This window comes from Suncus etruscus, chromosome 5 (assembly GCF_024139225.1).
Source record: "Suncus etruscus isolate mSunEtr1 chromosome 5, mSunEtr1.pri.cur, whole genome shotgun sequence".
Classification (NCBI taxonomy): Eukaryota; Metazoa; Chordata; class Mammalia; order Eulipotyphla; family Soricidae; genus Suncus; species Suncus etruscus.
This window is the reverse complement of record NC_064852.1, coordinates 16,658,477-16,671,588: the sequence shown is the minus strand read 5'-3', so window position 1 is coordinate 16,671,588 and position 13,112 is coordinate 16,658,477. Positions and strand designations below refer to the sequence as shown.

Below are 13,112 nucleotides of genomic sequence, written 5' to 3'. Positions count from 1 at the left end.
TGGTCTGGTTTGGTTTTTACTTTTGGGGCTATACCTGGCAGTGCTTGGGTTACTCCTGGCTCTGCACTCAGCATTTACTCCTGGCAGTGCTTGAGGGACTATCTGGAATGCCAAGGCTCAAACCCAGGTTGTCCATGTGCAAGGTAACAGCCTTATGCTCTGTTTGAGATCTTTGTGAGATCTTTTCGTTTGTTTGGTTTTTGGTTTTTGGGCCATACCTGGTGACGCTCAGGAGTTACTTCTGGCTATGCACTCAGAAATCACTCCTGGTTTGGGGGACCATATGGGATGCTGGGGGATTGAACTACAGTCCATCCTAGGTTAGTGCAAGGCAAACGCCCTACCGCTTGTGCCACCACTCCGGCCCCTCTCTTAAGATCTTTTAATGAGCACTTTCATCCCCTCCCCTCTCCTCCTTCCTTCACCTCTCTCCTACTTCCCTCTCTTCCTCCTCTCCTTTCCCTTCTTTTCCCTTCCCCTTCTCTCCTCCTCTCCCTTCCCTCACCTCCATTTCTCTTCCACTCTTCTCCTTCCCTCCTTTTACTCACCACTTTCCTCCCTTCCCCTCCCTCCCCTCCTTTCCCCCTCTCCTTTTTTCTTCCTTTCACTCTCCTCCCTTGCCTTCCCCTTCCTTCTTCCCTGCCCTCCCCCCAAAAAATAAAAAACGATAAAAAAAAAAAAGGAAAAAAAAAAGATCTTTTAATGAGACAATTTTCTGGTTTTGAGGTGGTGCTTATTCGTGTGATTTTGTGTGTCCTGTATAAGAAGTCATTGCTGCTCTGAAGCGTTAAATGCACCGTCTGTTTTCTCCTGGCAGCCTAAGTCTGTCTCTGACAAGCTCCCATTTCAGTTCATCTCTACACTGTGTGGGCAGAAGCTGCCCCAGGGCCCTGCAGATTGTTTTATCACTTTTCCCTTATGTTCAGTGGCAGTTGCTTTCTTTTTTTTTTTTTTTCTTTTTTAAATGATGGCGGGAGGCACACCCAACACTGCTGAACCAGCCACAGGGCTGTATGTGCAGTGCAGGGGAACCATGTGGTGCCTTTCATCGAACCCAGGGCCTCCAGCATGCCAGGCCTGTTCTTTCCCACTTTGCCACTTCCTGGGACCCTGGGTCAGATGCTCTTTGGGTCTTGTTTCAGGCATTATTACCTGAGTAAAGGACTGAGGCGGTTCCCTTACACACAGCTGGCCCTTGTCCCCTCTTGGGAACCACATACAGTCACCTCTGACACCACCAGTGATCAATCTAGAGCACAGAGCCAGGAACAGCCCCTTTACACCACTGGGTATGACCTAAACTGTCCCCAAAAAAGAAATGGGGGGACGTTAAGCCTCTGTAAGGGGGCAAGGAGTGCCAGTGCTCCCTAATTGTCTTGCGATAAAGCTCCTTTTCCATGGAGCTCACCCATTTATTTTGTTTTCTTATTGTTTTTGGTTTTTGGACCTGCAGTGCTCAGAGCTGACTCCTGGCCTTTAAGATTGGGGCCGGAGTGTTAGCATAGCAGTAGGGCGTTTGCCTTGCATGTGAACGACCTGGGACAGACCTGGTTCAATCCCCAGCATCCCATAGGGTCCCCTGAGCCTGCCAGGAGCTATTTCTGAGCGCAGAGCCAGGAGTAACCCTCAGTGCCGTCAAGTCTGGCACCAAAGCAAAACAAAAAAGGGAATCTTTTTTTTTTTTTTTTTTTGGGCCACACCCGGTGACGCTCAGGGGTTACTCCTGGCTATGCGCTCAGAAGTCGCTCCTGGCTTGGGGGACCATATGGGACACCGGGGGATCGAACCACGGTCCGTCCTAGGCTAGCGCAGGCAAGGCAGGCACCTTACCTTTAGCGCCACCGCCCGGCCCCCAAAAGGGAATCTTAAGATCTTTTTTTTTTTTTTTTTTTTTTTTTTGGTTTTTGGGCCACACCCAGCGGTGCTCAGGGGTTACTCCTGGCTGTCTGCTCAGAAATAGCTCCTGGCTGTCTGCTCAGAAATAGGTCCTGGCAGGCATGGGGCACCAAATGGGGCACCAAATGGGACACCAGGATTCGAACCAACCACCTTTGATTCTGGATTGGCTGCTTGCAAGGCAAACGCTGCTGTGCTATCTCTCTGGGCCCGAATCTTAAGATCTTAAGGGATGCAAGGGATCGAACCTGGATCTGCTGTGTGCAAGGCAAATGCCCCCCCTGAAGTGCTGTCGTTCCCACCTAACTCATCTATTTAAGGCCAAGACTTTTATGGATTTTATTTACTCCCAGAGTTGTACAACCATGGCCCAGATCCAGTTTGGAACCTCCCACACATGGGAAAGAAACCTCACTCCCATTTGCTTTTGTTCCTCGTCACTCTGCAGCAGTCCTTCTACTGCCATCTCAGGCAACCACTGACTTGCTTTGGGTTGTGATTTGGGGGGTGGGACACAGACCTGACAGTGCTAAGAGTTTATATGTGGTTTTTGTTGTTGTTGTTGTTGGTTTTTGGGCCACACCTGATGACTCAGGGGTTACTCCTAACTATGCTCTCAGAAATCGCTCCTGGCTTGGGGATCATATGGAACGCCAGGGGATCGAACCTCGGTCTCCTAGGCTAGCACGTGCTGCAGACACCTTATGCCCTGCGCCCACTGCTCTGGCCTATATGTGGGTTTTATATCAGGGATCACTCCTGGTGGGACTTGGAACCACATAGGATGCTGGGGATCAAACACTAGACTGGCCGCCTACAAAGCAAATGCCCTCCTCACTGTACTATCGCCTCAGCCTGTTTTAGACTTGCCTTTTGGGACTGGAGAAGTGGCTCAAGGGCTAGACACAGGAGACCCAGATTTGGTTCCCAACACCACATGTTCCCTTGAACACTGCCAGGTATGATTCCTGAACACAGAACTGGGAGTTGCTCCTGAGCACTGCTGAGTGTAGGTGAAAACAAAAGCATAAAACTACTGCCGGGCGTGGTGGCGCGCGCCTGTAGTCCCAGCTACTCGGGAGGCTGAGGCCGGAGGATCACTTGAGTCCAAGAGTTCTGGGCTGCAGTGCACTATGCTGATGGGGTGTCCGCACTAAGTTCGGCATCAATATGGTGACCCTTTGGGAGTGGGGGACCACCAGGTTGCCTAAGGAGGGATGAACCGACCCAGGTCGGAAACAGAGCAGGTCAAAGCTCCCATGCTGATCAGTAGTGGGATCGTGCCTGTGAATAGCCACTGCACTCCAGCCTGGGCAACATAGCGAGACCCTGTCTCTTAAAAAGAGAAAAAAGAAAAGAAAAGAAAACTAACTACTGGGGCCGGCGAGGTGGCGCTAGAGGTAAGGTGTCTGCCTTGCAAGCGCTAGCCAAGGATCAGGACCGCGGTTCGATCCCCCGGCGTCCCATATGGTCCCCCCAAGCCAGGGGCAATTTCTGAGCGCTTAGCCAGGAGTAAACCCTGAACATCAAACGGGTGTGGCCGAAAAACTAAAAAAAAAAAAAAAGAAAACTAACTACTGAGGGACTGGAGCGATAGCACAGTGGGGAGGTCACTTGCCTTGTACACGGCCAACACAGGTTCGATTCCCGGCCTACCATATGGTCCCCTGAGCCTGCTAGGAGTGATATCTGAATGCAGAACCTGAAGTAACCCCTGAGCACTACCAGGTGTGACCCAAAACCCAAAGAATTAAGAAAATCTAACTAGTGAGAAAAGATTTGTATGCCGCACATTTTCTGTAAGTGGAGTCACCACTCGTGACCTTAGGGGCTGGCTTCTCAGTGAACTCAGCCCAGTACTGTCAGCAGCCAACACTGAGCCAGCTTCAGGATGTCTTTCTTTCATTCAGGTTTGGGGCAGGGACCTCCCAAGCAGTATTGGGGGGACGGTCCAGTGATCACTACAGATGCTTCATGAAGGTCTCAACTCAGGGCTTCTTCATGCCAGGGTGCTCTCCAGGGCTCTGCCCCCTGCACAGACCCTCTTGCGTGTGGTGGAGAAACTGCAGCATATGGTTTCTGTGTGTCTATAACATTCTGCTTCTCCCCGCATTTTGTACGTCGGGACTATCTTGAGTAAGTCTGTTAAGACGCATCGAGCCCTGGCTCTTGAAATTCTCATTTCTCATGAGAAAAGCCTTCAGGGGCCCGGAGAAATAGTACAGCGGCATTTGCCTTGCAAGCAGCCAATCCAGGACCAAAGGTGGTTGGTTCAAATCCTGGTGTCCCATATGGTTCCCCGTGCCTGCCAGGAGCTATTTCTGAGCAGATAGCCAGGAGTAATCCCTGAGCATCGCCAGGTGTGGCCCAAAAACAAAAAAAAAAAAAAAGAGAAAAGTCTTCAGTTCTGAGGATAATCTGTCACTGGGCCTCTCCCAGAGAGCCATGAACCTCCCCGCTGCCCCTTTGTCTTTCCCCATCCCTCCTACTGTCCCTGCGTCCCTTCTTTTTTTTTTTTTTTTTTTTTTTTTTTGGTTTTTGGGCCACACCCTGTGACGCTCAGGGGTTACTCCTGGCTATGCGCTCAGAAGTTGCTCCTGGCTTCTTGGGGGACCATATGGGACGCCGGGGGATCGAACCGCGGTCCGTCCTAGGCTAGCGCAGGCAAGGCAGGCACCTTACCTCCAGCGCCACCGCCCGGCCCCCCTGCGTCCCTTCTTGTCTTTCTCATCCATCTCCCATTTGCAGATTCTCAGGGAGACTAAGAAACCAACTGTTCTTCTGTGTTCATGGCAAGGGGACCCCACAGTGATTCCTGACCCACCAGGATAGGGGTTCAGTGATGTGGTGCTGCTCAGGCCCTGGATGCTGGGATCCCCCGTGCTACCCCCTTTGGGGCTCAGGGGACCCTGGGGTGCTGGGGAGTCAACCCATCAAGGCAAGGGCCTCCTGCATGCTTTCTAGAACCTTCTCTTCCTTTGGAACCTACCCCCCGTTATAATGTTATGGGGAGAGATAGTCCCTTCAGCCCCACCTGAACCTCGATTCCCTCGTCCCTAGCCACTGGCTGACATGGCAGGAGGGGCAGGACACCCACGTTGTGTGCAGACGACAGCTGGGCTCAGGAAGAGAAGGAAGGATGGGGTGGCCTGGGCCCTGCCCCACTGCACCCCTGCACTCTGAGGCCCCCTAGGGTGGAGGAACAAGGGCCCGTCCAGCTCACTCAGCTCCTTTTCCATGGCCCCAGCCCCGGTTCCCTGATGAACCTGTGAGTGTGAAGAGTTGCTGTTGCCCCCAGGGGTGCCCCTGTCCTGGAGTGACCCCAGCCCACCCCAAGCATGGCGTCGGACACCCCCGAGTCCCTGATGGCCCTGTGCACCGACTTCTGCCTGCGCAACCTGGATGGCACCCTGGGCTGCCTGCTGGACAAGGGGACCCTGCGGCTGCGGCCTGGCATCTTCCTGCCCAGCGAGATCTGCGACCGGCTGGTCAATGAGTAAGCAGGGATGGGGGGCAGGGGAAAATGGGGAACAAGGGAGTGGCCTGGGGCATATGGATGTTCAGGTATACACGCATACACGTGTGCGCTATATACGTGAGTGCTCTGGGGGCACAGGCTCCTTGTGGATGCTTGTGTGTACATGCATACACCTTGGTGTGATGAGGGCAGCAAATCCTGGTTGTATGTTTGTGCTCTGTGAGAGAACGGGCCCCTGCAGCAGTTGGGGAATATTCTTTTTTTTTTTTTTTTTTGGTTTTTGGGCCACACCCGTTTGACGCTCAGGGGTTACTTCTGGCTATGTGCTCAGAAATAGCTCCTGGCTTGGGGGGACCATATGGGACGCCGGGGGATCGAACCGCGGTCCTTCCTTGGCTAGCGCTTGCAAGGCAGACACCTTACCTCCAGCGCCACCTACCCGGCCCCTGGGGAATATTCTTAGCCTCGCATCCCAGGCTGTACATCAGGCTGTTGTGTCCTCTGCACTGTGATGGTTGAGCACCCGCTTGGTTTCCTTTCCAGCTCTACAGCTGAGGCTACTCCAGATTCAATGCTAGGAGTGTCACTCCCAGCAGTGGTTTGGGGACTGTGCCTTGCTGGGGATCAAACCTGCACCTCATGGGGGTGATAAGACAGCAGGGTGAGAGTTTGCCAGGCACATGGAGGACTCGGGTTCAATCCCCGGTAGTCTCTATGGTTTCCTGAGCACCATCCAGAGTGATCTCTGAGCACAGAGCCAGGAGCACAATCAGGTGTGGCCCAAAATAAAACAGAACATGTGAAGCCTATTGAGCCATTCCTCACCTCCCAAAACTGACATAGTAATGAAGGCAGTAGGTGTTGGCCTGCGTGCATATGTGTGTAAAATATGTGTGTGTGTGTCTGTCATGCATGCCCCTGGAATTGCAGGATCGGGTGTGTGTATGGGGGGGGACCTTGAACATGGGACATATGTGAGGCAGGACGCTTTACAGGCTCACCCCAACTATCATACTCAGCCCTGCCTACATCCCATCCCAGGCCACTCAGAGAGGCTTCTAGAAGCCTGATGCCTAAGCCCAGTCTCAAGAAATCTGCTACATACCCAGAAGGGGCGCTTGGAGAACAGGGACTGACAGTACAGAGTATGTTTTTGTTTTTGTTTTTGGTTTTTGGTTTTTGGGTCACACCCGGCAGCGATGCAGAGTATGTTTGAGGCCAGAGCATGCCAAGGCTTTGTGAGTTCAGGGATGCTGGGCAGACCTAAGTTGGACCCATTTTACAGAGGAAGACACTGAGGCCCAGGCAAGTTCAGTCACTCAGAGGGGGAATGCCAGTCCATGGTTGACTTTCCAGGGACTGAAGCAATAGGTCAGCGGGGAAGGCACTTGTCCTGTACACAGTGGACCCCAGTTTGATCCTCAGTGTCCCACAGGGTCTCCCAAGTCCTTTTAGGAGTAATTCCTGAATGCAGAGCCAGAAATAAATTCTGGGGATTAGAGTTATAGCACAGTGGATAGGGCTTTCATGCCTTGCATGCAGCCAACTCAAGTTTAATCCCTGGCATCCCACATAGTACCCCAAGCCTGCCAGGAGTAATTCATGAATGCAAAGCCAAGAGTAATAACCCTGAATGCCACTGCCCCCCAAAAAAAGAAAAGAAGAAATAAATTCTGAGTACAGCCAGGTGTGGTTCCCACAAAACACACACAAAAGCAAACAGGGTCAGACCCTGGAGTGATGACACCCGGCCCTTCCTGCCAGCCCAGGATTCTCTCAAAGCTGCTGACAAGAGTCCTCCTTGAGTACTTGCCCTGGACCTCTCTGAGTCCCCAAACCTCACAGCTTCATTATCCTCTGTGAAAAAGTGCTGAGGAGGGTTGAGGAAGGAGGAGCTAGAAGGGGAGGAGGAGGGGCCGGAACCATAGCACAGCGAGAAGGGGACTTGCCTTGAGCTTGTTCAACCAGGATTCATCCCCAGCATCCCTTATGGTTCCCCGAGCACCACCAGGGGTGACTCTTTAGCACAGAAACAAGAGTCAGCCCTTGAGCACTGCTGTGTGTGGCCCAGAAACCAACCAAACAGAAGATGTGGAGTGTGGGTTCTGGAGTTCTGTGGTGTGGGATAAGAGCTGTTCGGGAAGGGGGGCAGGTTGCATGTTTGTGGAAGTGTCTGGTTGGGGGTAGGGGGCTTGGGATTTGCTATGGCTACTTGGCCCCTCACCGCACATCTTGGGAGGCCGCCCAGAGGCCACCTGAGGGCCCAACCCCAGCCCCATATCTGGCCTGTGGCTCAGGAGGGGATGAGCCGTAAGGGGGTGGTGCGGGCTCCTGAGCTGGGCTTTCTGCTCCCTGCAGGTATGTGGAGCTGGTCAATGCTGCCTGTAGCTTTGAGCCACACGAGAGCTTCTTCAGCCTCTTTTCGGACCCCCGCAGCACTCGCCTCAGCCGCCTGCATCTCCGTGAGGACCTGGTGCAGGACCAGGACCTGGAGGCCATTCGCAAGCAGGTGAGTGTGGCCACCCAGGCCCCGTGCCCCACTCCTCACGCCCAGGTGCGCCGGTGGGTGCTAACTGAGTGGTGTCTCGCCGGGCCCCCAGGACCTGGTGGAACTGTACCTGACCAACTGTGAGAAGCTCTCCGCCAAGAGTCTTCAGACGCTGCGCAGTTTCGGGCCCACCCTGGTGTCCCTGAGCCTCTTCGGGTGCGCCAACATCTTCTATGAGGAGGAGAACCCGGGGGGCTGCGAGGACGAGTGCCTGGTGAACCCCACGTGCCAGGTGCTGGTCAAGGACTTTACCTTTGAGGGCTTCAGCCGCCTACGCTTCCTCAACCTGGGCCGCATGATCGACGGGGTGCCCGTGGAGTCCCTGCTGCGGCCCCTACGCGCACTCGCTGCCCTGGACCTGTCGGGCATCCAGACGAGCGACGCCGCTTTCCTGACCCAGTGGCAGGACAGCCTGGTGTCCCTTGTTCTCTACAACATGGACCTGTCAGATGAACACATCAGGGTCATTGTCCAGCTGCACAAGCTGCGGTGAGGGGCGCCTGGCGGGGTGGGCGGGAGGGAGGTCAGTCGGGGATGGGGGTTCATGAGCACTCCCAGAGCACCAGAGACCAGGGGTTTCATCTAGATCCAGGCAGCCAGAATCCACATGGGACTTGCTTGGCCCACGGCTGCATTCTCTGTGGCCTCCTAGACTCTGCCGGGATTAGGCCTGGTGGCCCCCAAAATAGAACTGGACAGAAAAAAAGATGTTTCAGGGACTGGAGTGAAAGTACAGATGAGAGGGCATTTGCCTTGCACATGGCCAACCTTAAACATGACTTGAGTTTGGTCTCTGACATTCCGAGTACCACCAGGAGTAATCTGAGTACAGAGCCAAGAGTAACCCCTAGCACCAGCAGGGTATCCCAAAAACCAAAAAAAAAAAAAAAAAAAAAGAAAGTATGTTTCATGTTTTTTGGGGGGAGGGTCACACCTGTCAGTGCTCAGGGGTTATTCCTGGCTCTACGCTCAGAAACCACTCCTGGCAGGCTCAGGGGACCATATGGGATGCTGGGATTCGAACCACCATTCGTCCTGGATGGGCAGACGCCCTACCTCCATGCTATCTCCCCAGCCCATTTCATGTTTTTTTTCCGGGCCACATCTGGCAATATTCAGGAATCACTCCTGAGAGTATTGGAGGGACCTTAGGGGATGCCGGGGATGGAACCCTGGTAGCTATGTGCAAATCAAGTACCTTCCCTGCCATACCATTGTGCCACCCTGACCCCCAAATAAGATTTGGAACCAGAGGCTGCTTTCCTCCATAATTCCCTGCATTAGGGATCACATGGGGCCCGCCCCAGCCCTGCTCTGTGGCTACGAGTACTGTGTTCGCTCCTGATCTGAGTCTTGGCCCCATCCCCAGGCACCTGGACATCTCTCGAGACCGCCTCTCCAGCTACTACAAGTTCAAGCTGACTCGCAAGGTGCTGAGCCTTTTCGTACAAAAGCTGGTCAACCTCATGTCGCTGGACATCTCGGGCCACATGATCCTGGAGAACTGCAGCATCTCCAAGATGGACGAGGAGGCGGGGCAGACCAGGTGCGGGGGTGGGGGGGCAGGGGGGGTACCCTGGCCACGTGGATGAAGAACCCAGTGGGAGTTTTCTGGGTGTCCCTGAATCTGGGAGGGAGGAAGTACCCACTCTCTCCCAGCCCTGTCTCTGTTTCCAGGGAGGACTGTGGTGAGTGAGCTGGCAGGACAACAGGACTATGGGGAGGGAGCCCTGGAGCTGATTGGGGCCTAGACTGATGTCCAGAAAAGCTAGAACTCAGGCTTTAGAGTCATGGGGAAGATGCTGGGGTGCTGCAGATGTGTTAGTGTCCCTAAGCAAAACCTTAGTGGGTTAATTCTCACTAGGAATAAGCGGGAAACACGAAGCGGACGAATATGAAATATGAAATAATGAAATGAATGAGACCACACAAAATGCATTGTGTGGGGGCCCGGAGAGATAGCACAGTGGTTTTTGCCTTGCAAGCAGCCGATCCAGGACCAAAGGTGGTTGGATTGAATCCCAGTGTCCCATATGGTCCCCTGTGTCTGCCAGGAGCTATTTCTGAGCAGACAGCCAGGAGTAACCCCTGAGCACTGCCGGGCGTGGCCCAAAAACCAAAAAAAAAAAAAAAAAATGCATTGTATGGGGACCCATGTCCAAGGGAGGAGAGACAATTTTACTTTTCAGCTGATGACATTTATAAGCACAAACTCTGGTATGCAAGGTGTTCTCCGGGAGAACAGAGAGCAGGAGAACAATACAATGGGGAAACAGGCCTAAAATCTACATATCAACTGACTATCCTATAGGTGAGAAAGAACTCTGCTGGAGATTGTGAAACAAAAGCTAGAGATGCTTTTGGTTTAACAAAAAGCAGGTTTTTTAAGAAACCAGGAGGAGAGAGGCAGAGATATTTATGATGTTTATGTAGTAGCCGGAAAATAGATTTTAGGGGGGATGGAAATAATTGTTTACCATCATAGAGCTAGACTCAGAAAAACAAGCTGCTGGCACCAGGTTATACAAACTAGCCAGCAGGGAACTTTTGGTGGGTTTTTGGTACTTACATTTTTTTGTCTGTTGGAAAGCTGAGGCTGGATTTCTATAGTGTCCAAATAAAGAGAAAATGTAATGTTACAACCATGTTGGAATTACCACCAATAATCCATGCAAAGGGTCAAATGATTGACTTCACTAAGCGGGCCTTTTGGCAAATAATTCTTTTGGAGGAAGGCACTGCACCAGGAAAGGAAAAAACCACATTTGGTGCGTGCTTTCCTTAAATGGGAGGCAACACTGGGTGTACAGTTCCAGGCATGGGAGCAGGTGGGTCAAGAGACCCCATGCCAGCACCTCTGGCATCAGTGTTGTGAAGATAGGATTGTGTTTCCTCACAAACAGCATATGAAACAGCAGTGACACATCCACACCAGACAGGACAGTCAGTCCCAAGACTTAGCTGCAAAAACCAACAATATCTCTTGGTCTTTTTTTAGTTGTTTTTTTTATTGAGGGGGGCACACCCAGCATCGCTCGGGTAACTCCTGACTCTTGCTCAAAATCACTTCTGGCAGGCTGTGGGGACCATATGGGATGCCAGGGATCAAACCAGATCAGCTGCGTACACAACAAACGCCTCCTTGATGTGCTGTCACTCTGACCCCTCTTGTTCTTTTTATTTTGGGGACTCAGTCTGCTCTGCTCATGACTTATTTCTGGCTCTGTACTCAGGAATCACTCCTGGTGTGCTCAGGGTATTGACCATACAGGATGCTGGGGATCGAACCCGAGTTGGTTTTGTTCAGGGCAAATGCCCTCATCTCTGTTTTCTCGCTTTGGGCCCTGCAACATCTCTCAGCTGCATGTTCCAGGATATGCCTTTGTTCCCTCCCCATAAAGGTGAATCCATGTGTCCTAGCCTAGGGCAGAAGCCAAGGGGATTGGTCAGGGGTTTTTGTGGAAGAGCAGGTGCCCAGCATAATGAGGCCTTGGGTTCCATCCTGGTGCTGCATGGTCTCCCAAGCATCAGTGGGTGTAGCCTTGGTGGCCCCAAGCTGTGCCAGGGCTGATCACTGACCCATTAGGTCCGTGCAACAGGACAGAGCATCAATAGGAATAGCCCTGGACCTCGCTCCCCCAACAGCACTGGAAAAAAAATAAAAGGCCAGAGAGCTAGTACTGTGCAGGCCTTGCCTTGCATGCAGCCAACCCTGGCTCCTTCCCCTGCCCTGAGTAGCCACCCAGCCATGACTAGGAGCAGCCTGAGCAGAAGAAGATGGGGCAAGGGACTGGGCTCAAAGGACTGGAGTATCATATGATTCCCCAAGCAAGTTGGGACAGCCCCCTTAAACGGAACTGGAAGTGGTACCCAACATCGGTGGGTGTGACCCAGAAAAGAAAATGCAAAAGAGGCCCCAGTGACTGCCCCCCATCCCGCAAGACCTGGTACAGGAAAGGCGGCCCAGGCACACTGACTCTGCACATTCCACCCTAGCACTGAACCCTCCAAGAGCAGCATTACCCCCTTCCGGGCTCTCAAGAGGCCACTGCAGTTCCTGGGGCTCTTCGAGACCTCACTGTGTCGCCTGACGCACATCCCAGCCTACAAGGTAAGGGGCTTTGCGTCTGCTCTGCTCCGGGACCCCTCTCCCGCCCCATGTCCCTCCCGGGTGCTTAGTGTGCTGTGTCCCCAGGTGAGTGGTGACAAGAATGAGGAGCAGGTGCTGAACGCCATCGAGGCCTACACAGAGCATCGGCCCGAGATCACCTCGCGGGCCATCAACCTGCTCTTTGACATTGCGCGCATCGAGCGCTGCAACCAGCTGCTACGGGCCCTGAAGGTCAGTGCACTGGGGGCGCCTGGCAATTCCCTGCAGGGCCCTGCCCCACCCTGTCCCACCGATTCCAGGTCCCCCCACAGGGTCCGCCCTGACAGGACCTGCCCATTCAGACCACTCCCCACCTGTGCTCCTGCCACCACTCCTGGCCTCACCCCAGCCTGCACTCACAGGACCCATAGAACTACCGGCCTGGCCCTGCCCAGCAGGACTTACCCACCAGGCCCATTGCCCATCTTCCTGCAGCTAGTCATCACGGCCCTCAAGTGCCACAAGTATGACAAGAACATCCAGGTGACAGGCAGCGCGGCCCTCTTCTACCTGACCAACTCGGAGTACCGCTCGGAGCAGAGTGTCCGGCTGCGGCGCCAGGTCATCCAGGTGGTGCTCAACGGCATGGAGTCCTACCAGGAGGTGACGGTGAGCCCCGCCCACTAGGCCTGCCCCCCCCCCCCCCCCCCACTGCAGAGCTGCTTCCACCCCCATCCTACTCACACTCTGGGCCCTAGTGTGCTGGTTGACCTCTCCCCACCCCTCCGCAACCTGCCCTCCCGCCACTCATTCTCACACTGAGCTCTTTTTTTTTGTTTTTTGTTTTTTGGGCCACACCCGGGTTACTCCTGGCTATCTGCTCAGAAATAGCTCCCAGGGGCCGGGCGGTGGCGCTGGAGGTAAGGTGCCTGCCTTGCCTGCGCTAGCCTAGGACGGACCGCGGTTCGATCCCCCGGCGTCCCATATGGTCTCCCAAGAAGCCAGGAGCAACTTCTGAGCACATAGCCAGGAGTAACCCCTGAGTGTCACAGGGTGTGGCCCAAAAAACCAAAAAAAAAAAAAAAAAAAAAAAAAGAAAT

General features: G+C 53.6%; 1 protein-coding gene across 4 annotated transcripts in view; it reads left to right on the top strand.

The window, feature by feature from the left end:
• The window catches only part of ZER1 (zyg-11 related cell cycle regulator), a 253,222-nt gene that overhangs the window by 223,155 nt on the left and 16,955 nt on the right, over window positions 1–13,112 (top strand). Inside the window, exons 2-8 of one of the 4 annotated variants that reach the window (XM_049774015.1) lie at window positions 5,200–5,392; window positions 7,733–7,883; window positions 7,975–8,411; window positions 9,292–9,468; window positions 11,919–12,033; window positions 12,118–12,264; window positions 12,508–12,681. In XM_049774015.1, the coding sequence (XP_049629972.1) occupies window positions 5,235–5,392; window positions 7,733–7,883; window positions 7,975–8,411; window positions 9,292–9,468; window positions 11,919–12,033; window positions 12,118–12,264; window positions 12,508–12,681 (1,359 nt within the window). In that variant the 5' untranslated portion in view covers window positions 5,200–5,234. Of the gene's footprint in view, window positions 1–4,847; window positions 5,393–7,732; window positions 7,884–7,974; window positions 8,412–9,291; window positions 9,469–11,918; window positions 12,034–12,117; window positions 12,265–12,507; window positions 12,682–13,112 lie in introns of those variants that run through there. The other 3 variants (XM_049774014.1, XM_049774016.1, XM_049774013.1) reach the window with 3 other exon arrangements.